A 21,937-nucleotide genomic window follows, 5' to 3' on the forward strand; every position below is an offset into this window, starting at 1 on the left:
AGACATCCACGCAGGCAAATGCCATTTGGATAAAGGGGCCCCTGTCTTTCCTCCTCCCTGAACTTTTGGGGTACGCCTGGATTGAGCTTTGATGACAAAAGAAACAGGGAAAGTTTACACTTTCCATTTGCAAGGATCTTTGCCATTCTTTGCTTCCCCCCCCCACCACCACCAACCTAACCCCCCCCCCCCCCCAAAAGAGAAAAGATCAGAATTTACATTTGGGAACTTTGTTCTTCCTTTACCAGCGGAACAAAGGGGCAGACGCTGTGGGGAAAGGAAAGGAGACCACCCAGAGTTCCTCCAGCTGAGAAACAGCAAAGGGAGGGGGGCTGCAGGAAGGAAGAGCCGACAGAAGCCCGGGACCTGTCCGTGGTCCTGACCTCGCTCTTCCTTTGCCCTGCTTGGGCGGCCTGGTCTGCAGGAGATCCCTGGACGCCCTCGGACACTCCCCTCCCCCTGCTGGCCCCAGGGCCCCTACTGTCCGCTCCCCCACCCAGAGGGAGGCCGGGGGGAGCAATGGGGGCCACTGGCGCTTTCCGAGCCTTTCCCTAGAGTCCCAGACCCACCGGGAGCCCTGGGCAGCAACCGCGCCGACGGCAGCACCAGGGAGGAGCCCCCCGCGGAGCCCCCTCCCTCCCCCATCCGGGACCCCGCCGCTCCGCCCAGAGCCCCCCTCAGCCTCGGCCGCCGGCCACCCACTCGCCACCCGGGCGGAGTCCGCCAGGCGCGCCTGCTCGGGGGCGGCACTTCTCTCCGCCTGGCCCTGCCCGCCCACCGCCGCGCCCCCGGGGCGGGGCGAGGGTGGTGGGCTCCGCCCGGTGGTGGCCATGGCGGAGGTGGCGGCGGGCGGCGTCCCGGGCGAGCGCTCCCGCGGGGCTGCGGAGACCCCCGCGGGCCCCCCGTGCCCAGCCCGCCCCCGCTCGCCCTGCCGCCGCCTGGGCGCCGTGGAGCCGGTGCTGCTGCTGGCCACGCTGGCCCTGGCCCTGCAGGCGCCGCTCTGCACGCAGCTGCTCTGGGACCGGCTGGCCCCGCGCAACGGCTCCGGCCACGACCCCGCGGAAGAGCCCGGCGGCTGCCCCAACCTCACCGGCTCCGGGCCCCAGGTGCGTCCGCGCGCGGCTCCCTCCGCTCCCCTTGCCCGGGATGGTCCCCGATAGACTGCTCCTGCACCGGAGCTCCCCCGTGGGCGGCCTCTTCACTCCTCTGGATGTCCAGTCTGCTTTCTCTGAAAGGACCTGGGGTTTCCTGCCTGAGCAGGGGTTGGACTAGAAGACCTCCAAGGTCCCTTCCAGCTCTTGTTAGTCAGTTATTCTGCTGCTTGAGATAAAAGGCCGGCTCTGGTGTGGAGTCCCCCCTCCCTCCGAGGCCTTTTCCTGCTGTTTGAAAGCCTTTGGGAGTCATTAGCTCCCATAAGAATGGAGCTTCCACGCTCAGAGACAAGATACCTCTCTGCTGGGGTCCATTCAGCATATTTAACTGGCTCCGGTGAAGCTGCTTTCAGGTGGGTTTGAGGAGCCTTTTAGGCCCTGCTGGGCAAACTCTGCAGAGACCACACAAAAAGGTTTCTTTTGCCTTCAGGCTCCTTTCCAAGCCCCCCTTGAGCCCCCCCCCAGGTGAGTTTAGATGGAGTGACTTCTCCTCCCTCCAACTCTCCTTACAAACAACAATGCTAGTTTATCTCAGCCTGATCTGTGGCTTGTTTCAGCGTCAGCCATCCCTGCCTGGCCAACGGTCAAGATGTGCTGATTGTCCATCCGGTTGTTCTTCTCTTTTCCGGGCTATTTGGAATCTGCAGCTTTTGTCACCAAAAGATGTTCAGGGATTTTCTTTCTTTGCAAAAGTGGCCGAGAACATCTTGCACATCGATATTATTATCTTGCCCGGACATACTTTCCATACCTGTCTTCTCAGAGGAACTTTGCTTAACCCTTTATTGCCATTAACTTTTCTGGTAATACGTTCCTCTTCCTACTTTTGAATTATTGTATATATATATATATATAAAAAGATACAGCCAACCTAACCTAAGTCATTCCCTCATCATATTCCTTTCCAGGGTTGCAGGTGGTAACCCATAATAATAACAATAACTGAGGTGGTGAAATAAAATGTCAAAATTTGAAAAGATAAAAAGTATTTAAGAATAGCAGAGTTGGAAGGGACGCTGGAGGTCTTCTAGTCCAACCCCCTGCCCATGAAGGAGGCCCTACTCCATTCTGGGCCGATGGCTGTCCGGTTTCTTCTTGAAAACTTCCAGGGAGTGTTGGGAGCAAACACAACTTCTGAAAACAACCAGGTGCACAGATTCATGGCTCTTACTCAACACACGACAATTGGGGATTCACTTAACATCCGTGTTACTAACTTAATCACTACAGTGATTCACTTAACAACAGTGGCAAGAAAGGTTGTAAAGTAGCTTAACTACCGACTTGCTTAACAAAGGAAATTTTGCCCTCAACTGTGGTCGTAAGTCGAGGACTGTATGTACTGCATTTTGAATATGGTTGTTATGTATTTATGCTTTTAACTGTACATGCTGAGAGGGAGACGGTTTGTACAGATAGTCCTCGACCTACGCCACAATTGAGCCCCAAATTTACGTTGCTAAGTAAACGTTGGTTAAGTGAGTTTTTACGACCTTTCTTGCCATGGTTGTTAAGTGAATCACTGCAGTTGAATTGCTAACAAGGTTGTTAAGTGAATCTGGCTTCCCCATTGACTTGGCTCGTCAGGCAAAAGGGGATCCTGTGCCCCCCCCCCCGCCCGGGACATTCCGACCGTCGTAGAAATGAACCGGTTGCCAAGCGTCTGAATGTAAAGCCTGTGACAATGGGGACGCTGCAGTGGTCGTAAGTGTGAGGAAGGGCCGTGGGTGGCTGTTCTCAGGGCCCTTGAAATGCTGAAAGGTCACTAAACAAACTTTCGCAAGTGGGAGAGTTTCTGTATTGAAACGTGGGCTGCCCACCCTCATCCCTGGGACCCCCACCTGCCCCTCCCTGCCCTTCCTGGCTGCCCTGCTGAGGGGGAAGCAGGTGGGGGGGGGGTTCCAGAGAGAGGAGGGGGGAGGGAGGGGCCATGGGGGTGGGGAGGGGAACGTGGAACTTGGACCCTGGGGCCTGAGGACTGCTGTGCTGGTTAGGGAGGGTGCGGTTGTTGGCTGAGGTTGCCTTCCTTTGCCTCCTTCGGTGGCTCTGGGATCACGGCCTCCTCCTTTCCAAGGACAGGGAGTCCTCCACTTACAGCCACAACGCAGCCCCGCATTTCTTTTCTTAAGTGAGTCATTTGTTTAGTGAGCTTTGCCCCATTTTACATCCTTTCTTGCCACGGTTGTTAAGTGAATCAAATTGTTCAGTAAATCCATTGACTTGGCTTGCCAGAAGGTCACAAAAGTGGATGGTGGGACCCCGGGACATTGCGACCATCATAGATCTGAAGCAGTGGTCAAGCATCCAAATGTAAATCCCGTGAGAATGGGCAGGATGCAATGGTCAGAAGCATGAAAAATGATCCTGTCACTTTTTTCAGCGTTGTCATAACTTTCCTGGTCCTATTAGATCTCTCAGCGGCTTTTGATACCATCGACCATGGTATCCTATTGCGCCGGTTGGAGGGGATGGGAGTCGGAGGCACCGTTTTACGGTGGTTCGGCTCCTACCTCTCCGACCAGTCGCAATGTGTGTTGACGGGGGGGGCAGAGGTCGACCCTGAGGTCACTCACTTGTGGGGTGCCACAGGGGTCGGTCCTCTCGCCTCTCCTGTTCAACACATATGTGAAGCCGCTGGGTGAGATCATCCATGGTTTTGGGGTTGAGTACCACCTGTACGCTGATGATACTCAGCTGTATATTTCAACTCCAAACCACCCCAGTGAGGCTGTTGAAGTGATGTCCCGGTGTTTGGAAGCCGTCGGGGTCTGGATGGGGGACAACAGACTCAAACTCAACCCCTCCAAGACTGAGTGGCTGTGGATACCAGCACCTCGGTTCAGTCAGCTAATTCCAACGCTGGCCATAGGGGGCGAGCAGCTGCCCCCTGTGGAACGGGCGCGCAATTTGGGCGTCCCCCTAGATGCCCGGCTGTCAATGGAGGACCATGTGGCAGCCGTGGCAAGGGGGGCGTTCCACCAGGTTCGCCTGGTGCGCCAATTGCGCCCCCTCCTGGACCGGGATGCCCTACGCACGGTCACTCATGCACTGGTGACATCTCGCCTGGACTACTGTAACGCTCTCTACATGGGGCTTCCCTTGGGACGCGCCCGAAGACTGCAGCTAGTCCAGAACGCAGCCGCGCGGGCGGTCATGGGGAGTACCAGGTACTCCCATGTGACACCGCTCCTGCGTGAGCTGCACTGGCTGCCTGTGGTCTTTCGGGTGCGTTTCAAGGTTTTGACCACCATCTTTAAAGCGCTCCATGGCATAGGGCCCAGTTACCTGCGGGATCGCGTCCTCCCACATACATCCCTGTGGCCAATTCGCTCTCACAGAGAGGGGCTTCTCCTGGTGCCGTCCGCTAGGCAATGCCAGCGGGCGACGCCAAGGAGTAGGGCCTTCTCTGTGATGGGCCCAACCCTCTGGAATGACCTCCTCCCCGACATTAGAACCACCACCGACTTCCGCTCCTTCTGGCAGAAACTAAAGACTCACCTGTTTCGACTGGCTGGCCTGGCATAATTTCAACGCCTATCTCCTGGCATTTATATTTTACTGGTTTTTAAGGGTATTATTCTATAGTCTTAATTTTATTGGGTATTGGGATCTTAATGTCTGTTTATTTTAATTATTTATTAGCAATACAGTCCTGCACATCTTTTATCCTCCTCTTATCCATCCATCCATTTTATATTTGTATATATATATTCCCCATGTAGTAATTTTAATTGTTTTAATTTTGTTCTTTGACATGGACTGTACACCGCCCCGAGTCCCTTTCGGGAGAGGGGGCAGTCTATAAGCGCTAGTAAATTGAATTGAATTGAATTTCAACCTGTAGGTCAAGGACTACCTGGAGCTGGTAATATCCTGACGAAGATGAGAAGGAAAACTCTCTGCCTTGGAAGGGATACTTTGAAAGTCTCGGAACATGAGAAACACCGGATGAGGCCAGGCCTCTCCAACCTTGGCCCCTTTAAGACGTGGGGACTTCAACTCCCAGAATTCCATAGTCAACTGGATCTGCTGGCTGAGGAATTCTGGGAGTTGAAGTCCCTGCGCCTTAAAGGGGCCAAGGTTGGAGAGGCCTGAATTAAGCCAATGTGTTCTCAGCTACATCCTCCCTCTGGGCCTGTGGCAGCTTTGGGTCTCTTCCTGCACCCCTCTTTCTCTTTCCATCCAGAAGGATAACCCGGTCCAATGTCTTTGGGGCAGCCACCTTCCCACTGCTCTCTCAGGGGGTCAGGCTAGAAGACCTCCAAGGCCCCTTCCGACTCTTATTCTGTCTTTCCAGGAGCTGGAGACTCTGGTGGCCCACTGGAACCTCTACCTCAACCTGGCCGGCTTCTTTGTGGGGCTCTTCTCAGTGACCCTCTTTGGCCCCTGGAGCGACAGCGTGGGACGCCGGCCGGTGCTCATCCTGCCAGCACTGGGCATGGCCCTGCAGGCAGCCATCTACCTGGTGGTTATGTATGCCGAGCTGCCCGTGGGGTACCTGATGGTGGGCCGGGTGCTGAGTGGCCTCTCCGGAGACTACAACCTGATCCTCGCCGGCTGCTTCGCCTACGTGGCCGACATCAGTGACCGGACGGCCCGCACTTTCCGGGTGGCCATCCTGGAGGCCTGCCTGGGCCTGGCGGGCATGGTGGCGAGCGTGCTGGGTGGTCAGTGGCGCAAGGCACAGGGCTACGTGGCGCCCTTCTGGCTGGTCTTCGCGGCCAGCCTCGCCGCGGCCCTCTACGCGGCCTTTGTCCTGCAGGAGTCGGTGCTGCAGAGGCAGCCGCGGCGGCTTCTCACGCTCCGCCATTACAAGGCAGTGTACCAGCTGTACGCCAGCCCTGCCCGTGGCCAGCCCTGGCGCCAGCTGCTCCTCTACTCGCTGGCCTTCTTCGTGGTGGTGACGGTGCACTTTGGGGCCCGGGAGATCCTGGTGCTGTACGAACTCGGCCCTCCGCTCTGCTGGCGGTCGGAGCTGATCGGCTACGGCTCGGCTGCCCACTACCTGACCTACCTGAGCAGCCTGGCAGGGCTGCGGCTGTTGCAGAGGTGCCTGCAGGACGCTTGGGTGGCCGAGCTGGGCCTGCTCTCTAATGCCCTGGGGATGGTCACCATGGCGCTGGCAGGGACCACGGCCCTGATGTTCACAGGTGAAACTGGCGGAGGGCGGGTGGGTCTGTCCCCCAAAGGACCCTCAGGAGACCTCCCTAGTGTTGGCTTTCCTTCCTTCCTGCCTGCCTGCCTGTCTATCTATCTCATCTATCAATCTCTCTCTCTCTCTCTCTCTCTCTCTCTCTCTCTCTCTCTCTCTCTCTCTCGTCTGTCTGTCTATCTATCTATCTATCTATCTATCTATCATCTATCTATCATCTATCTATCTATCTATCTATCTATCTATTATCTATCTATCTATCTATCTATCTATCATCTATCTATCAATGAAATTTATTTGCCACCCATCTGGGCGGCTTACTGCATAAAAACATTAGAACATAAAAAAAGCATTAAACTCAATAATCATAGAAACACAGAGGAGGATAAAAATCATTAACTAGTAAAGTACTTGAAAACTAATTAATAATTCAACGGTAATTAAATAATAATTATTAAATTAGTGTTAAATCACATAATTAACCCCAGGTGGGAAAGGAAGGAGCGGGAGGCACAGGGGGGATGGGGATTTAGCCAGGCCGGGGGGGGGGGTTCCAGGGGCCACAGAGGACCCAGACTGGGTGCCAAGGAGCCTGTGGGCAGGGCGGCCTCACCCTGCCCGCACCCAGTCTGCCAAGGGCACTTGGCACGCTCCCAGTGCCAGGTTCTGCTGATGTGGCAGGGGGGGGGCTGTGTGTGTCGGGGGGGGGCTCCCCTCCCCGCCTGAGGCTGGCCCACGGAGAAACTGGGCTTCCCAGGCCTTGTGCTGCTGCCCCCCCTCCCCTCCCCCCAGCCTCCCTCAGCGACCGTCTTTCCTCACAGGCTACGGGCTCCTCTTCCTCTCCATGACGGTGACTCCCGTGATCCGCTCCAAGCTCTCCAGATTGGTTGGCGAGACCGAGCAAGGTAGGGCGGGTAGCCCCCCCACCCCCACCCCCACCCCCCCCTGCTCCAAGGGCTGGGGGCCCCTTCTGTGTCTTCTCTCCCCTCCTGGTGGAAGGATAACTGGAGCCTTTGGGGATTCGGAATTCCCTGGGAAGGGGTGGGGGGCCCGCAAGGGGGCCTGTTGGCTGGGAGGCCCCTCTTTTTCCGGGCTGCTTGACACCCCTCCCTTCCTCCTCCGTCCAGGGGCGCTCTTTGCCGCCGTGGCCTGCGTGGAAGGGCTGTGCTCCCTAGTGGCCACGGGGGTCTTCAGCTCCCTGTTCCCGGCCTGCCTGTCCTTCATGAGGGGCTTCCCCTTCCTCTTCGGAGCCCTCCTCCTCCTCGTGCCGGCTGCCATCATCGGGTGAGTCTGCCTGGGGGCCAGATGTGGCCAATCCAGATGTGGTGGGTTGGGGTTCCCAGCTTGATTGACTGGGGAGGATGGAGTTTGGATTCCCCCCCCCGTGAGGGAGTGGCTGATCCAGAGCCATCCTAGACTCAGTTTCTCCTCCGTGGTGCCTTAATTCCCTTTTAAAGCTGGTCACTGTTTTCTGTTCCAGTGGTGGGGAGTTCCAGGGGTTAATGATGCATCTTGGCTGCACAAACTGCAGCCCATGGCCATTTGGTAACCCAAGCCACCTTTCCCAAAGGTGATCGTGGGAATGCTGCGATGGTGTGAAAAATGGTTATGTCACTTTTTCACAGATAGTCAAGGACCGCCTGCACAAGGGCTTTGCTGAGGACTGGCACACCTGGGTTTTGGCAAGACTGCCCATAGTGAACCACTGGTTCACTTAACAATAGTGGAGTTCACTTAACAACCGTGTTACTAATGGTTGTGGCCAAACAGTTTTTCAAGCCTTAGACTAGCAAAGGGGAGGCTCGCCCGTATGTCGAGGACCATCCAGAGGCCTTGGGGTGGGACCCTTCCCCACTGATCCCTCACAGAGCGGGCGCGTCTCTCCCTCCAGGGCGATAGAGATCCAGGATGGCCCCACCAGATACCAGCATTTTGGCGAGGGTCCTGAGCCGCCACAGGAAGCTGAGCCGTCCCCCCAACGCGACTGAAGCCCTGGAGCCTCCTGGCACAGAGGACGCGCCTTCTCCAGGCAGGGATCGATCGATCGCGGTCGTCTGGAACCACGCGGGATCAGGGTCCAGGCCCTGGGACTGTGTGAATGCCCAAAGGGCTTGTCTCCTGTCTAAAGCGGGGGCTCCAGACTGGGCCTCTTTAAGACCCGTGGACTTCAACTCCCAGAGTTCCCCAGGCAATTGGGTAGTGCTGGGAATTGAAGTCCAGGAGTCTCAGAGTGGGCAGGTGTGGAGACCCCGGTCTAAACCCAGAGGGACTCCGGGGATCTGACTCCAGGCAGCCTGGTGAGGGGATGCCCGGTGCTCTTTCGGCTGGCAGAGAGACCCCAATGCCTCCCGACATTTGAGGATGCTTTGGGGGTCTTTAGATTTGGCCCTGCCAAGACTCTTCCTGATGAGAGGCTGCCAGGACCGAAAGGAGGGGCTGAGAGTGGGGGAATGACCGCTGGGGACCGGGATTGCTGAGACCTGCAGTCCCCCATGCCAGCCCCCACCCGGATCTCCCTGGGGGCCGAGGGGCAATAAAAGGGAAGCGGAAGGGTCTTTCTGGGGTCTCTTTGTGCTCCTTGAGGACGGGCAGAGGGGCCGCACCCTGGCCAGGGCAGCTCAGCCTGTGTGTTAGGAAGGGATGCCAGGTGGGGAGGCCTAGCACCCCTGGCCCAGATTTTGCTCCGCTCCACACCTGGGCTGCCCACTTTTGCCAAAGGGCTTGCATGGGGGCCTTTGAGGTTTGGTGAATGGGGGAGCAGCTGCTCCAATTTCTTGGCAAGGCTTTGCTTTTCCTAGAGCTGAGAGGACGGCTGGTTCAAACGTGGCTTTGGGTCTGAGGCACGACTCGAACTCAGGTCTTCTGGTTTCCAATGGAGGAGGATCTTCCTAGCCCGGGGTTGAAATGGGGGGTTCTGGGTACTCCCTGAGGTTGGTGGGTTTCCTGCAGACGTTTCATGACCCAACTAGGGAATGTCATTAAAGCTACTGGCAGTGGGTGGCGGGGTGTGTGTGAGAGAGCAAATACTTCCCCCTAATAGCACTGATGGGGTTGCCTAGTTTGGCAATGAAACGTCTACAAGAAAAACCCCCAACTAGCCTGGGAGCAGCAGGGGGTCCTTGTGGCGCTTTCTAGCCTGGCGACTGAAGTGCCAGAATCTCCGTCTCAGCTGTCAAAGCAAGAAGAAGGCGACTTCCGGCGGCCCTGTCCTCCCCCCACCCACCCCCCGCTGGGCATGGAAGAGGAACCTTCGGGGAGCAGCTTCCCATCTGGGGCTGGGAAGCCCATTTCCTGGTTTGTATCCTGAATACATTGAATTTGGGGGGCTCCTGTTCCCCCAATGGGGGCACCGGGATCAGCGGTGCAGATACTGGGGAGTAGCCCAGTATCCTTTGCCCCAGAGGGTGGAAAGAGGAAGAGAGCCCAGTCGCTCTGGAGCTGCCCCCCAGCCCACGCCCCCCAGGCCCAGAAGGCTGAGGCTGGGAAATGAGCAGACCGACCATTGGCAAGAGTTCCCTTTTGCAAGTTTTATGGAAGCTTTTTTTCTCCACTGTATAAGGAAGAGATCAGAGCAGCCCACTCCCCCCTGCACCCAGCCATCCTGGGCAAGCCCCACCCTGCTCGAAGACTAGTCTCTGTGCCAGCCTTCCCTGGCACTTCCAGAGGCTGTGAGGCCCATTTCCAGGGGGGTCTCTGCCTCCCTGGGGGGATCGGAGAAGGCAGACGGGCAGACGCAGAAGGCAAGGCAGCGATGTCATTGGGTGGGGGGCATCAGGGGCTCTGAGGGTTCAGCTTTCCCCTCCCTGGTGACCCCTCGAGCCTTTCCTTGAGCCAAAGCAGCAGGAATTGGGTGGGGGGCTTTTCACTCCGTGGTACAGAGACCACCCCAGGGCACCTTCACCAAAGGAACAGGGGGCTGTCTCAGTCCTCTCTGGGGGCTACCAACCCTGCTCTCAGTTGGGGGGATCACAGGGGGCTGCTGGGGGAGGGAGGGGGGAGGCATAGCGGGGAGGGGTGAGGCCGTCCTTCCTCCTTCCATCTGCAGGCCCACCAACTGCCCACCAGCCACAGAGGTGTCTCACGGAAGCCTCGGCCTCCACTTCAGGGGCCCCACGTGCCCCCCCTCCAGGGTCTGGTTAGGCCAAGAGGGGCAGCACCAGCCATCCCCCTGGCTGGGCCCCATTGGGCTGCTTCCAGAGGAAGGGACCCCTCCCCAGAACAGGACTCAACCCGTGGGGGGCTTCAGGAGGGGATGTCTGACCTCTTGGGGGGCTGGGGGGTCCTGAGCAGTGGGGAGCCCTTGCAAAGGGAGGCAAGGCAGCACTGGGGGGGGGACAATCTGGCAGGGGGGGGCTGGGGTAGGACCTCCTGCAGGAGGGGGCTGATTCCAAAGATGCTTTTTCCAAAAGGTAATTGGACTTCCTGGCGTTTTTTTCCTTTAAAAACTCTAAGAGGCTGAGGGGAAGAGTGAAAAAAGGAGGGAGGAAGAAAGAAAGGAAGAGAGGAGGTAGGGAGGGAGATGGATATGTGAAGGAGGGAGGAACTGTGAAGAACTGAAGAAGCTTCTTGGATGAGAAGCGAAACATTTTCAAGGCAAAAACCAAGAAAGTGCAGTTCCCTTTGGGGGGTGGGTGGGGGGAAGCGCCTTTGGGACAAGCGTGACCTGGAGGAGGGAGAATCCCACAGAGGAAGGGGCCCAAAAGCTTCACAAGGCCCCCAATGTTGGGACGATTGCCGCTGTCCCCCAGCCCCAGAGCCCCCTGGGGAGGTCCAGTGTTGAGGGCCCCGGAGGGCCCCGGAGGAAGCAGAATTGCCTTCTGGGCCCAAAAGGATCGCTTGGAAGCCCAGTCGGGGGGGGAGGGGCTGGGGGGTCTTTTGGGGGTCCCCTCGCTCACTTCAGCCTCTGCTCTGGAGGCCTCTTGGAGGGAGCGATGCAAGAGCTGATCCCAAGGCAGCTTGGGGGGGGGGGGGCAGAGGAAGGCAGGCCAGACAGCCCCCCCCATCCGTCCGTCCGTCCGTCCTAGCTCTGCTCCAGGGCCCCCCCGCAATCCAGGCTGTTGTTGGAGCCGCCGGAGGAGTCCTGGGAGGAGGGTCTCTGCAGAAAGCGGATCAGCTTCTCAATGGTGGCCTCCTGGTACTCGTGGGACCACCTGCAAGGGGGGGGGGGAGACTCAGCTGAGCCCTCGACTTCCAACGGTTCGTTCAGTGACTGTTCAAAGTCACAACGGCTTTGGAAAACGTGAGTTATGACCATTTTTCACACTTACGACCGTTGCAGCCTCCCCATGGTCTCCAAATCAAAATCCGGCCACTTGGTAATTGACTCACTTGTATGACGGTTGCAGCGTCCCAGGGTTGCCTGATCCCTTTTTGCGACCTTCTGGCAGGCAAACTCAATGGGGAAGCCGGATTCACTTAACAACCGTGTGACTAACTTAAAACTGGCGGTGATTCCCTTAACAACCGTGGCAAAAAGCTGTCGGGCGAAACTCCCGTAACGACCCTCTCACGTAGCCACAGAAACCTTGGCCTCAATTGTGGTCATAAGTCGAGGACTGCCTGGGCAGGGGGGCCTGCTGAGGCTCCTTTCAGGGGGGGGCTGCCCTGCCCTCCATCGCTCCAGTGCCAGCTCAGCCCAGGGCCCCCTGCCCCCCTCTGGCCCCCCTTCGGCCCCCTCCTCACTTGATGCCGTTGAATTTCAGGATGGCCCTCATGTCCCCCGGGAGCTCCTCCGGGTCCGGCCAGTCGAAGTGGTCGGTGACTGGGATGACGTTTTTCCTGCAGGTCAGGGCGGTGGCTATTTCCTGCAAGGGCAGCCTCCTCAAGCACCTCCTGGACACACACCCCGAGCCCCCTCCGCCCCCCCTTCCAGACCCCCGAGCCCCCTCTTGCCCCCCCTCTTGCCCCCCTTGAAGGGCGTTGGGATGGGCCCCAGTAACCCCCCCCCCTCAAAATGACCTGCATCCGGACAGCGGTCTTTGGGGCCGCTTGCCCCCTCCCTCCCCCCCCCTCACCTTGTGCACCCAGTCTTTGCAGCCGTTGTCCCCCATGCAGCGGTCCAGGGCCTGGGCGGAGAGGACCAGCACGAAATTCCGGGCACTCATCACACTCTGGGTCAGCTTGTCCTCAAATTTCCCAGCCTCCAATTTCTCCACGTCTAGGAAGACGGTGAACCCGTGCAGCTGGAGGTGGACCTTCAGGAGGCTGCCGGGGGGAGAGGGGGGAACAGCCAGGGGGAGGGGTTTTAGGGAGACCCTCTGCTCTGCTTTTCCCTGGGCAGAGGCCACTCCTGGTGTTCTCTCAGCTGGGTGGTTTTCTTGCAGACGTCTCACAGAATCACAGAGTTGGAAGGGACTTTGGAGGTCCTCTAGTCCAACCTCCTGCTCAAGCAGGAGACTCTAAACCATTCCAGACAGGTGTCGGCCAAGCTTTTCTTAAAGGCGCCCGCAACGTCTAGAGGGCAGCTGTTCCCCTGGCTAATTGGCCTCCCTGTCAGGAAATTCCTCCTTAGTTCCAGGTTGCTTCTCTCCTTGATTGGCTTCCATCCATTGATTCTTATCCTGCCTTCAGGGGCTTTGGGGAACAGGCTGACCCCTCCCCTCTTGTGACAGACCCTCAAATATTGGAAGGCTGCTGTCATGTCCCCCCTAGTCCTCCTTTTCCCTATAGATATGCAATTCCCACCACCGTTCTTCATATAGTTTATCCTCTTGGTTGCTCTTCTCTGAACTCTTTCCAGAATGGTGACCAAAACTGGATGCAGGATTCCAAATGTAGTCCTGAGAAGGTCACCTAGTTTGGTAACGAAACGTCTTTAAGAAAGGCACCAAGCTCAGAGACCCCCAAGGAGCCCTCATTTCAACCCTGGGCTCCAAAGGTTCTCCTTCATGAGATCCAGCCCCACCTTCTAGAGGGGTTTCCACAAAGACAGTGGCTTGAAAACAAACCCACAGAGGGCCAGAGGCCTGCAAGGAATTGTGCCTTCCCCTCGGGGTGGGGGTGGGTGCTCTGTGTTTCTTTTGAGGAGGGGGGAGCCTTCCAGGAAGGAAGAAGGGAGCCAGGTTCCCACCTGAACACCTGGGGCAACCATGCCTGTTGCTTGGAATCTCCAGCTCCTCTCTGGGGCGCCCTCACCCCGCCCCCAGACCATTCAGGCTGGGGCTGACCTCCCTTTCAGAACGATCCAGGGCCCCGCCCCAGGCAGCCCCCTCCCCGCCCAATACCTGGCCAGCTGAGATCCGGTACGCCGCCGGTAGCTGATGAAGACATCCGTTCCCTCCAAGGCAGACCGGCTGTTGCAGGGCAGAGGGGAGTGAAGCATCTCTGGATGGAAGAAGGAAAGCAGCAGGAACAGCTGGATTGGGCCCTTCCGCCCCCACCCCCGAAAGGCACGTTGGGTTAGCCCAGTGCTTCTCAATTATTTTCTGTCATGCCCCCCCTAGGAAGAAGAAAACATTTCGCGCCCCCCCCCCCGCGCGACTGTAAATAGTCTAATTTGTCTATAAAATTGTTATAAGTACACCTCTGCATAAGATAGCACACCAGTCTTTCCTCGACTCCCACCGTAGTCACATGCTTTCTTTCCTCTTTCCCTCTTACTTGTCTATCCTTCCTTCCACCCTCCCTTCCTCCTTCCCTTCCTTCCTGCCTCCCTTCCAGTTCCCTCCTTCCTCTTTCCCCCTGCCTGCCTGCCTTCTTTCCTCTTTCCCTATCCTCCTATCCTTCCTTTCTCCCTGACTCCTTCCCTGCCTCCCTTCCAGTTCCATTCTTCCCTCCTTCCTTCTGCCTCCTTCCTGCCTGCTTGCCTTCTTTCCTCTTTCTCTCTTGCTTGTCTATCCTTCCTTCCACCCTCCCTTCCTCCTTCCCTTCCTTCCTGCCTCCCTTCCAGTTCCCTCCTTCCTCTTTCCCCCTGCCTGCCTGCCTTCTTTCCTCTTTCCCTATCCTCCTATCCTTCCTTTCTCCCTCCCTCCTTCCCTGCCTCCCTTCCAGTTCCATTCTTCCCTCCTTCCTTCTGCCTCCTTCCTGCCTGCTTGCCTTCTTTCCTCTTTCCCTCTTGCTTGTCTATCCTTACTCCCTCCTCCCTTTCTTCCCTCCCTCCCTGCCAGCAGCTCCTCCAGCATCCCAGCTGGAAGCAGCAGCACAACAGTCGCCGTTACCAGGGGCGAAGGGGTGGGGGTGGCAAGATCGGGCGACCGCCGCCCCTTTGTCCCTTCCCCAACAGCGGCTGTTGCGCTTCCGCTTCCAGACGGAATGCTGGCGGTGGAGCTGCTGGGGGGGAGGCGAGCTACCTGCATAAAGACGCCGCCGAGGGCATGGCAGAATATATCCTGGCTTGAAGTGGCAGCGCTGGGGACTGCTCAGAGACTCATCAGAGCCGCGGGCTGGAGCTGTGCAAAAAGTCTGCTTGGGCTGGGGGAGGGAGGGAGGGAAGCCTGGGACAGCCATGCTTCCCTCCCTCCCACCCCCGCCCGAGCAGGCTTCTTGCACAGATCCAGCCCGCGGCTCTGATGAGTCTCTGAGCAGTCCCCAGCGCTGCCACTTCAAGCCGGGATATATTATGCCTCGCCCACGCCGCCGCCATTGCACCCAGATGGAAAGGGAGCCTTCGCGCCCCCCTTTACGGAGCCTCGCGCCCCCCCAGGGGGGCGCGCCCCACTATTTGAGAACCGCTGGGTTAGCCAGACACACACACACACACACACACAGACACCCAGCTTCATCTCCCCCAAAGACCCACGAGGGAGATCTATGGGGATTCTCCACCACCCCGATCCCGGTTGTCCCAGAGGTGCTTTTCCAACAGGCAACTGGACTTCGTTGTTGTTGTTTTTTCCCCCTTTGAAGACGTTTCCCTTCTCAGGGTTCCATGCAACAGATCCACCACAAGGAAGACTCCGAGGCAGGTCGATTCCTCCAAGGACACATTTATTGGATTATATCATATGGTGAAAACCGACTCTTAAGGTCCCCGTGGTTTTCACCTAATTAAAAGTAAAAGTTTGTCACTTTCTCAAAACAATTGGGGTCACGTGGTCCGATCCCAGCACTGCCTGGTTGCCTGGTGACATCGCTCCACTTCCTCTGACCAGGTGTGAGAACGTCCTTGCTTCCCAAGGGACAGTATGTTGTTTTGGCTACAAAATGCCAGCTATCTAAATTCCCCCCCCCCCATCCCTGTCCCTCAGAGCCAGTGTGGCAACACGGAAGCGTCCAAGAAGACCCCGGCCAGCTCAGCTTCAGGGTTGACAGACGCTTCTTCAGCTCCGTTGAAGAGGGAAGTCGCACCCTCTTTAGGACACCAGGGTCTCATCCGGGCCCAGTTTTAGTTTCCAAACTTTGCTGGCTGAGAAATTCCCAGCATGGGAATTCTGGGAGTTGAAGTCCACAAATGCCTGGCTGGTTCCCAAGTTTGGACAGCCCTGCTTTAGAAGCTTCTGGGAGGAGAAGCAAAGGGTCTTCAAAGAGAAACCAGAAAGTCCAGTTGCCTCTTGGGGGAAAAAGCCCCTTTGGGGCAAGAAATCTTCAGCTGGACCTTGAGCTGGAGAGACCAGCTGCCCCCTGGGAACAGAGTCCGGCCTCGAATAAGAACGGAGGCAGGGGAGGGGGGGCTCATTAGGAGTCCTCCTGCAGGGAACAGGCTGGATTCAAAGACTCCGCCCCAGGCTCCTCCCTCCCTCCCTCCCTCCCTCCCCCTGCAGGTGAGGCTCAGGGAAGTGGTCGGTGGGCTTCAGAGCCAGCCAGGCCTGCAAATCCAGGGAGCCTGGTGGTCCCGGCTGCTGCTTGGCTTGCCCCCCCACCCCACTCGCCCTTTGGAGTCATGCATGTCTTGGGAGAGCCCCCCCTCCCTCCCCCCACACAGAGAGGAGCTGGGCCAGTGGCGTGTGGCTTCACTGCTATTCCAGGCCCTGGATAACCGGAGCTGTGAGGGTCTCTCTCCCTCCCCGCTTACCCCGGGCAGCAGAGAGGATTCGGACGCGGTGGAAACTCAGGCCGATGCGGCAGTCGTCCTGCAGCTGCTGCTCCGTGACGCGGTGGAGGAAGTTCCGGTCGATGCCGCAGGTGACCAGGTTGTAGGTGTACTGGCGGAATTTGGGGTCAACACCAGCCAGCCAGTCAGCTAGATTGCTGCGGTCGCAGGTGGAGTAATTGGCATAGGTCTTGAGCTCCGTCAGCTCCCGAAAGAACCTGGGGGACAAGGGGAACAAGGGGAGTGGGCTCGGCTGGTAGGAAGGGGCAGCTTGGCCTGGTCCAGGCACCAGACTAGAAACCAGGAGACCGGGAGTTCTAGTCCCGCCTTAGGCATGAAAGGTGGCTGGGTGACTTTGAGCCAATCAGCAGGAGACAGAGAGCGCTAGTCCCGCCTTCCTACCGCTTGCGGGTGATGCTGGAGCTCATGGCCAGGTCGGTCAGCAGGTCTTCCTCGGACAGCCTCAGGAGCAGGTCTCCGTCCACCTGGTGCTCCTGCAGAGGCAGAAGGTTCCAGGGGAATCTCGGCCTTTGGACTGGACTGTCCAGTGCAAAGTCTTTCTCTCCCTCCCTTTCTTTTTCCCCTCCCTCCCTCCCTCCCTCCCTCCCTCCCTCCCTCCCTCCTCCTAAAGGTGCTTTTCCAGGAAGCAACTGGACTTCCTTCTTTGAAGTTGTTTTGCTTCTCATCCCAGAAGCTTCTTCAGCTCTGACTGGATGGGGGGGGAATGGAAAGCAGGAAGTCCAGTGGCCTCCTGAAAAAGCCCCTTTGGGACACGCATGACTAGAATGACTGAGAATCTTTATAGACTCCTTCCTTCTATTTTCCTTCTTTCCTCCCTTCCATTATTTCTTGATTCAATTTCTATGTCACCCCTCTCCATCCCTCCTTCTATCACCTCCCTCCTTCTGTTCTTCCTCTCCCACCCTCCCTCTTTTCTTTCTTCATTACTTCTCTATTCAGTTCCTATTTCCTTCCTTTCTCTCTCTTCCTCCCCCCTCCCTTCCATGCTGCTTCTGTTTATATGGCAACCCCTGTAATTAGCCCAGGTGGCAAACAAACAAAGGTACGTCCAGAAAGCCACCAACCTCAGGGAGCAACCCCAGATAAGGACCCCCATAAACCCTCTCATGTCTCCCTCATCATCACCCCACGGATCAGCCTCCTTCGCCCCCCTCCCCACATTCCACTTGCTACATGGCCACGGCATGAGCCAGAGCTGGGAGCCCCCTCTTGAGTGGCTGGCCAACAGACCTTTGCCCATGGGTAGGGCTCCCCCTCCACACCCTACCGGCTCCGTGGGTCTGCCCCCTCCGGAACTTATACCAGGAAGCGTGGGCAGTACTTGACAAAGCCAATCTGCTGCAGCCACTTCTGCACCTCGGGGGTCTTCCAGTTGGGCACCGTGGGCAGGAGACGCCGGGGCACTTCCTCACCCATGGTGCACAGCGCCCGCTTGGCCAGCATGGAGGTGGTGCCATTGGCCGAGTAGCAGACGATCCTTTTCAGGCTCTGGATGGCCCCGATCTCTGCAAAGATCTGGCAACAGAAGGGCACCGTCAGCTCTCACAAGGCAGCCTGTGCCAGGGGCCCCAACCGGCACCCACCCTGGTGGGCTGGATCTCCCTCCTGGGGGCCGTTCCATCACAAGGAGGTTGGGTACTAGGGCAGTGGAAGGGCGCTACGTTGGGGCTGAGTCAGACTGGGGCTCCCACAGCTGGGCTCATCCCAGGATCTCCAAGGCGGAAACTCTGGGGCAACCTCCTCAAAGGCATCGGAAGGATTGGCCCTCCCCTGGCCCCCACGTTCTAGAGCTGGCCCGGCAAGGGCTCCTGTGCCCCAGAGGTCTGGGTGTCTCTTGCAGAACTGGGTCTTTCAACCCAATCCCGGCACTGGGTGTGGGGAGGGGGGCAGTGGCTTCTCCTGCCCCGAGCCCTGGAGGGAAGCATAAGGCCCACCAGCCCCCCCTCCCCCCGGCTGACCTCGGTCTTCTTCTGCTGTCCTTTAATGGCAGCCTCCACGCAGAGGTAGAAGGCGGCGATGCACTGGGCCTCCAGGCGGGAGCTGTCCAGCAGGGGCACCAGGCACTGCAGGTCGTCCGCTGTCCGGCCCTGGCTGTTGTCGCTGCTACCCAGCCAGCTGTGGGTGAAGCGGCCCGGGTCGAGGGTGGCGATGAAGGGCTCCACCAGGGCCAGCGTGCCCGAGTTCTCCACCTCCTTCTCGATCTCCTTGTTGGTGGCCAGCACGGCAATGGCCAGGCAGGCCTGGAACTGGACCAGATCGTCCTCCTTGGAGAAGGCCAGCGGGAAGAGCCACTCCGATGCCTTCTTCTCCACCATCCGCCGCTGGTTGGCCTGCCCGCCATACATGGCACAGTTGGCTAAGGCGGCGGCGCAGTGGCGAAGCACCACGGGGTCATTCCAGCGGCACCAGAAGAGAATGGCGTCCAGGCCTCCGTTGGCGATCAGCTGGAAGCAGGTCTCTTCCGAGTGCTTGAACATGTGCTCCAGGATGCCCGAGGTGCTCCTGGCCAGAGGGAGGCTCTCCCGCTCCTTGGCCAGGTTCAGCACCACCCCCAGGCCGATCCGAGCCACCCGGTTCCTGCCAGGCAAGCAGAGGGCAGGTCAGCAGTGGTCCCAGGAAGCCACAGAAGGCCCAGGGGACGAGGGGAGGGGCACCAGCCTGGGGCTCATGCAGCCCAGAGGGGTCCCCACCCTCCCACCTCCAGGCCTTTGGCTCCACTTTCATATGTTTTGAGACCATACAAGGCAGCCGCATTCTCCCTGCCCAACTGCCCAGGGGGAGAAAGGGGAGCTAAGGGTTCCCCAGATGTTGAGACTCTGGAGAAAGTGCAGAGAAGAGCAACCAAGAGGATTTTAGGAGACTGGAGGCTGAGACATAGGAAGAACGGTGGCAGGAACCGGGCCTGGCTGGTCTAGGGAAGAGAAGGACCACTAGGGGAGACAGGAGAGCATCTTCCAATATTTGAGAGGCTCCTCCAGGGAGGAGGAAGGGGGTCAATCTATTCTCCCAAAGCCCCTGAAGGCAGGACCAGAAACAGTGGCTAGAAACTAATCAAAGAGAGAAGCAACCTGGGACTAAGGAGGAATTTCCTGATAGGACAATCGGTGGAACGGCTTCCCTCCAGCAGTTGCAAATGCTCCAACACTGGAGTTTTTCAAGAAGAGACGGGGCAGCCGTTTGTCCTGAACGGTACAGGGCTTCCTGCCTGCGCAGGAGGTTGGACTAGAAGACCTCCAAGGTCCCTTCCAAGCCTCTTGTCCTGGTCTTCTCTTTTCCAAGCTGAGCGGTGGGCCAGATCGGCCAAGGATGGGGCTGCCCAGTGGGGGCTCTTATTCGCCACCTCCCTTCCTTGCGCTTTGCAACAGCTGCGCTCTCCAGGTCAGCAGCACAACAACCCAGTAGGGCAGCCTCTCTCTTCAACAGCTGGAAGATGTATAGAACTCGCCTCCCAGAATTCCCCAGGCAGCTTGATGGTTGGGGAATTCTGGGAGGTGGACCACACATCTTCACGCTGTTGAAGATGAAGAGAGAGGCTGCCCTACTGGGTTGTTGTGCTGGGTTATAGAATCGTTTGTGGCAACATAAGGATTCTCAGCTGATGACACATTTGACCCCCTCTCTGCATCTTCTCTTCTGCATCTTCTTCTTCCCAAGCAGCCACCTGCAGTTTCACATCAATGTTCACACACACCGCTAGTTCCCGAATGTGTCCTCCCAGCTTGGGCAGCTGCCTAGATGTGAGGCCTGCAACCCTCAGAATCCCCTCCTCGCATGGAATCAGAGTGTGGGGAAATTACTCTGGCTCTTCCCTTCTTATCACGACATCCCCACTTCCCACTCCTGGGCCCATCCTCCTCCTGCCCAGCTGAGTCACCTGAAGGGTCCCCCTCCCCCCACTGGAGGAGGCTGGGAGGATGCCAGGAACAAGGAGGAGCCCTGCTCTCTCTCTGAATGAGTCACAGCTCTGCCCTCCCCTTCTTATTCAGCCCCCCGAGAGGCGTGAGGGGATTTTAGGCTGGCTGGACTTCAACTGTCTGGACATAAGAAATGACAGAATAATAAGAGTTGCAGGGGCTTCCAGTCCAACTCCCTTCTCAAGCAGGAGACTCTGTTCTATGCCGTCCTGGTAAAATAGTTCCCCAATCTCTTCTTTAAAACCTCCACTGATGGAGCAGCCCCAACTTCTGGTGGCAAGCTGTTCCATTGGTTAATTGGCAGGAAATTCGTACTTACTTCCAGGTTTCTTCTCTCCTTGGTTACTTTCTCTCCTTTGCTTCTTGTCCTGCTTTCTGGAGCTTTGGAGAATAGATAGAGCCCCCCCCCTTTCCCCTTCCCCTTCAGCCGCCCAATCATCTTAGTTGCTCTCCTGGGCAGAGAGAAGCAGAAGCTTCCTGCATCCAAAGACAGCCAGCAAAAGAGGGATTCACCTGGGGTCTCCCCTTCTGTGAAGAAACGCCCCTTCCTCCATCTGCTCCGGTAAAGAGGCAGAAGGCAGCCCTTACAAAGAGGGGTCCTGGCAGGACCTCTCCCCCCAGCTGCCATCCCGCTGAAGGGCCCCCACCCCCCACCCCGAAAGGGCCCCGGGGAGAGCGTGAGCCTCGGCGGGTGTGTGTGCTGGGCTCCTCTTCGGGGTCCGGGGCTCCTCCAGGCGTTCCCCCTCCAACCCCCCCCCCCAGGGCTTGCGGGCGCTCACCTGTTCTCGGCCACCAGCACCTGCTCCAGCACTTGCGCCGCGCGATTCCGGGTCTCGGGCTCTGCGCCGCGCAGCAGATCGAGCAAGAGGTCGAGGCCGCCCTCCAGGCGCAGCGCGTCGCAGAGCCCCTTGGCCACCTGGCGCCCCACGGCCGGCAGCCCCCAGGCCTCCTCCACCAGCGCCAGCACGGCGCCCAGCCGCGCCTGCAGGTCCCCAGGTCCCGCCGCCTGCTTGGCCGCCGAGACGGCCTGGTGCAGCTCGGGCAGACTCCGCTCCAGGGCCGCCTGGATGGCCGCACCCAGCCCGGGCGGGAGGTCGCCGCCGTCCAGCCCCTCCGCCCACCAGCCCGCCGCGGCCCCCGACTCGGGCATGGCCAGGCGGCACAGCTGGTAGGCCGACAGCAGCAGGCTCAGCACCATGGGCAGCGGGGGCTTCGCGGCAGCGGCGGCGGGGGCTCCGGGCCGGGCGGGCTGCGGCAGGGATGCCGGGAGCGCAGCCGGGCTTCGGGCGCCGGCCTTTGCCTGCGTTCGGCTGTGGCTGCGGAGGATGCTCGCCGGGTCCGCGATGCCATCCCGCCGCCTTGCAGCCCGCGCATGACGTCACCCACCGCCCTTCCCCGCGCGTGCTCGCTGGCGAGAGCGCGCCGCAGTCCCGCCCCGGTGGTTAGCCGCGCGACCCTCGGCTGGGAAGGAGCTCGCGCGGAATAAAGGCAGAGAGAGCCCCCCCCCCACCGCCCCCTTCGCCCGGCAGACCCTCTGGCGGCTGATTGGGCAAGGAGACCGGACGCCCCCATCCCTCCTCCGTCCCCTCGCCCTTCCCCATCGGAGTCAGCGCGGAGGAGTATCTCGATTTGCTTTGTTTTATTCGCCCATTCATTTGATTTATATTAATTTATCTCGAGGCGACTCTGAATGGCTTACAACGTACCAAACGGATTTAACAATTATAAATAT

At 58.5% G+C, this 21,937-nt stretch overlaps 2 protein-coding genes across 2 annotated transcripts; one reads left to right on the plus strand and one right to left on the minus strand.

Moving 5' to 3' along the window:
• Nucleotides 1–783: 783 nt before the first annotated feature.
• On the plus strand, nucleotides 784–8,858 carry SLC46A1 (solute carrier family 46 member 1). Its single transcript, XM_081945523.1, has 5 exons — nucleotides 784–1,106; nucleotides 5,449–6,301; nucleotides 7,125–7,208; nucleotides 7,431–7,587; nucleotides 8,195–8,858. Exons 1-5 carry the CDS (start codon nucleotides 831–833, stop codon nucleotides 8,289–8,291), a joined length of 1,467 nt encoding a protein of 488 aa, XP_081801649.1. The 5' UTR covers nucleotides 784–830; the 3' UTR covers nucleotides 8,292–8,858.
• Nucleotides 8,859–10,067: 1,209 nt separating this feature from the next.
• On the minus strand, nucleotides 10,068–21,556 carry SARM1 (sterile alpha and TIR motif containing 1). Its single transcript, XM_081945522.1, has 9 exons — nucleotides 20,985–21,556; nucleotides 18,250–18,868; nucleotides 17,594–17,806; nucleotides 16,673–16,764; nucleotides 16,253–16,488; nucleotides 13,527–13,626; nucleotides 12,318–12,507; nucleotides 11,986–12,107; nucleotides 10,068–11,453 (listed from the first exon to the last, which is right to left on the minus strand). Exons 1-9 carry the CDS (start codon nucleotides 21,401–21,403, stop codon nucleotides 11,324–11,326), a joined length of 2,121 nt encoding a protein of 706 aa, XP_081801648.1. The 5' UTR covers nucleotides 21,404–21,556; the 3' UTR covers nucleotides 10,068–11,323.
• Nucleotides 21,557–21,937: the final 381 nt, after the last annotated feature.

The sequence above is a fragment of the Natrix helvetica genome (genome assembly GCF_964273705.1).
Source record: "Natrix helvetica genome assembly, chromosome: 2".
Taxonomy (NCBI): Eukaryota; Metazoa; Chordata; class Lepidosauria; order Squamata; family Natricidae; genus Natrix; species Natrix helvetica.